General features: G+C 35.4%; 1 protein-coding gene across 1 annotated transcript; it reads right to left on the reverse strand.

Moving 5' to 3' along the window:
- Window positions 1-5: 5 nt before the first annotated feature.
- LOC124895404 (zinc finger protein ZAT1-like) lies at window positions 6-1,586 on the reverse strand (the record flags this gene model as incomplete). The annotated part of the gene is made up of 1 exon (XM_047405841.1): window positions 6-1,586. A coding segment is annotated over exon 1 (1,188 nt), but the record flags the coding sequence as incomplete, so codon positions are not given.
- Window positions 1,587-2,556: the final 970 nt, after the last annotated feature.

Consider the following 2,556-nt stretch of genomic DNA (forward strand, 5'->3'; position numbering starts at 1 on the left):
GTTTTGCTCTCAGTGAATCCAGTGTAATGAGCCCTCTTGTGGCCTCCCAAAGATTGGCCTGATGGGAAAACTTTGAAGCAAACTGGACATTTGTGCTTCTTGCTTTTGACAGGCTCAACCTCAGCATTCTTGAGAGAACAAGAATTCAGAAAAGGAAACTCCTCCATTACAACAGATGAACTTGGATCATTCTCAAATTGCATATCAGTAGAGTAGCACACCTTTGTGATCTCAGTGTTGACCAACATCAACTCGTCCGAAAATTCAGCAATTTCATAATTCTTTTCATAATCATCAACACAGCCAGAATCAGAAAAGACAGCATGAGACAAATGCTTTACAGTAAAAGCATCAGCAGCAGAAATCCCCTTAGCACAGTGAAATGATGGTTCACTTTCAAGATTGACGTTCTCATCTTTAGAACTCTCCAAAATCGAAATGTACTCATCCCAGTCCCTCACACCCACTGACAACATCAGCAAACACCTAGCAGCTTCTTCCACTTCATCAACTTCACTAATTGCAGAAGAGGACTCATTCAAACCAGAAAAAGAAGAGTTCACATCAATCTTGTATTTTATCTTTGACCGCTTCTTCCGAATTGGGCAAATGCTATCGAAATCCGATAAACTCTGCTTTGATAATTCAGAATCTTGATCATCGCCCGTTGATCTTTTCGAGTGAACTTTCATGTGACCAAAAAGTGCCCTCATTGAAGCAAACCCTTTTCCACATTTCTCGCAAATATGACATTTTTCAATCCCTTTCTTAGAATGAGTCCTCAGATGACCTGCCAGAGCTTTCAAGGAGGAGAATTCTTTGCCACATTCTTTACAAAGATTCTTCATTTCCAAAGAGCAATTCTTGAAATCAGAAACCCTCCAAGATCTTCTTGGATTCTCTCTTAATCCATAACCAATTGAGTCATCACCATCATCACCAATGCTGACATTATTCTCCTTTTCTTGACTCGTACTACTTTCAGATTGCTCTGAAATGCTCAAATCTTCATGGATATTTGCAGCTTCTTCTTCTTCTTTTTCTTCAGAACCCACTTTGCTGTTATCTTTCTGCTTCTTTGCAGCTGAAATCAAAGCTAAATGACCCCTCATGTGACCTCCCAATGACTTGCCACTATCACAACACTTGTTACAAAACTTGCAAATATACTTTTGTTCTTGTGTTTCTTCCATTTGGGGTTCGTAAAAGAATGGAAAATCAGTAGGAAAGTAGAAAGAATAATGGGGCACTAAAAGGGAAAGCTAAAAAAGTTTTGCAAAATCAAGAAATCAGTAAATGGGAATTGTGTTTTCGGAAGTAAAATTGAGATACTATATATGGGACTAACAAAGTGAAACTCTTTTTAAAGTTTGATTTGCCATTTGCCCAAAGCATAGAACTGAGTCTAACTATAACTAAATGGAGAAAATGGGTAGTTACGAGTTCGTTTGTTGGGGTTTATTCATACTCAGAAGCCAGCCAATTGGAGAGTGAGCAGAAACAGAGTTCTTGAATTCTTGATGGTATTAGTGCTTTTGCTTTGACTTACAATCTAACTTCTTATAAGCACTTTTTAATTTTTTTAAATTTTATTCAAACATCCCAAATATTTAAAAGGTATTTTGATGGTTAGTATAAGATCACAAAGTTCAAAATTCTATTTTATTTTCTTAAATTTTGTGCAAGCAAAAATTTAACGTGTGATGTTTTCATTTTGTGCAAAATCAAACAAAAAAGACCAAAAGAATAAGAAAAATGTAAAGTTAGGCAGCTTAAATCGATTTAAGCTTACGTCAAGTTCTTGAGATTTAGTTGAATTTATAATCACCACTCAAAGAATTTGGATTAACAATAGTGCAAATGGTAATAGTATGACTTGTTGTGTATCGCAATTGCAAATTAATCTGTGTTCCTCATGGTTAAATTATCTTCAAGTTGGTGGTCAACGTACCTAAGTAACTTTTTTTTTTTAATTGGACTTGAAACTGGTTAAACTTTGCAAAACTCACATTGGCAGCGTTAACTCTAATTTACAGCCAATTGATGATAAGGAGTAAAGAAATTGGGAACTATACAAGTCAACTTGACAACCAATACCAAAAGAGACGAGCTTCAGCTTCTGAAGAAGTTTAACGTGGGTACTGACTAATTTGCACATTAAGAATTTAAAAAAAAGAATTAATATATCTTCCCTCTAACAGAGGGGACGAATTATATTTTTTTAAGTCAATAAATGCAGAATATTTGTGCATCTCCTACTGATTTGTGACAGCGAAAGAAACTTTACTGAGTATATATTAAGTGCACTCGTATTAATGGCTCACAATTGAAGGCGCATGCTACCGTATCGAGCTCATCTGAAACCAGTACTACTATAAAATTTATATTGCAACAAATAGTAGCTTGACAATCTAGAATAGTACTTTCTATGCGGACTATAAAATTTATATCGCAATAAATTGTAGGTTGACAACCTAGAATAGGTTCAATGCTAAAAACCTTAAGGATTGAACCAATTGAATTTAAATCATGGATCCGTCTATGTTTATGATCTGG

Source organism: Capsicum annuum, unplaced genomic scaffold, assembly GCF_002878395.1.
Source record: "Capsicum annuum cultivar UCD-10X-F1 unplaced genomic scaffold, UCD10Xv1.1 ctg81863, whole genome shotgun sequence".
In the NCBI taxonomy this organism is placed as follows: Eukaryota; Viridiplantae; Streptophyta; class Magnoliopsida; order Solanales; family Solanaceae; genus Capsicum; species Capsicum annuum.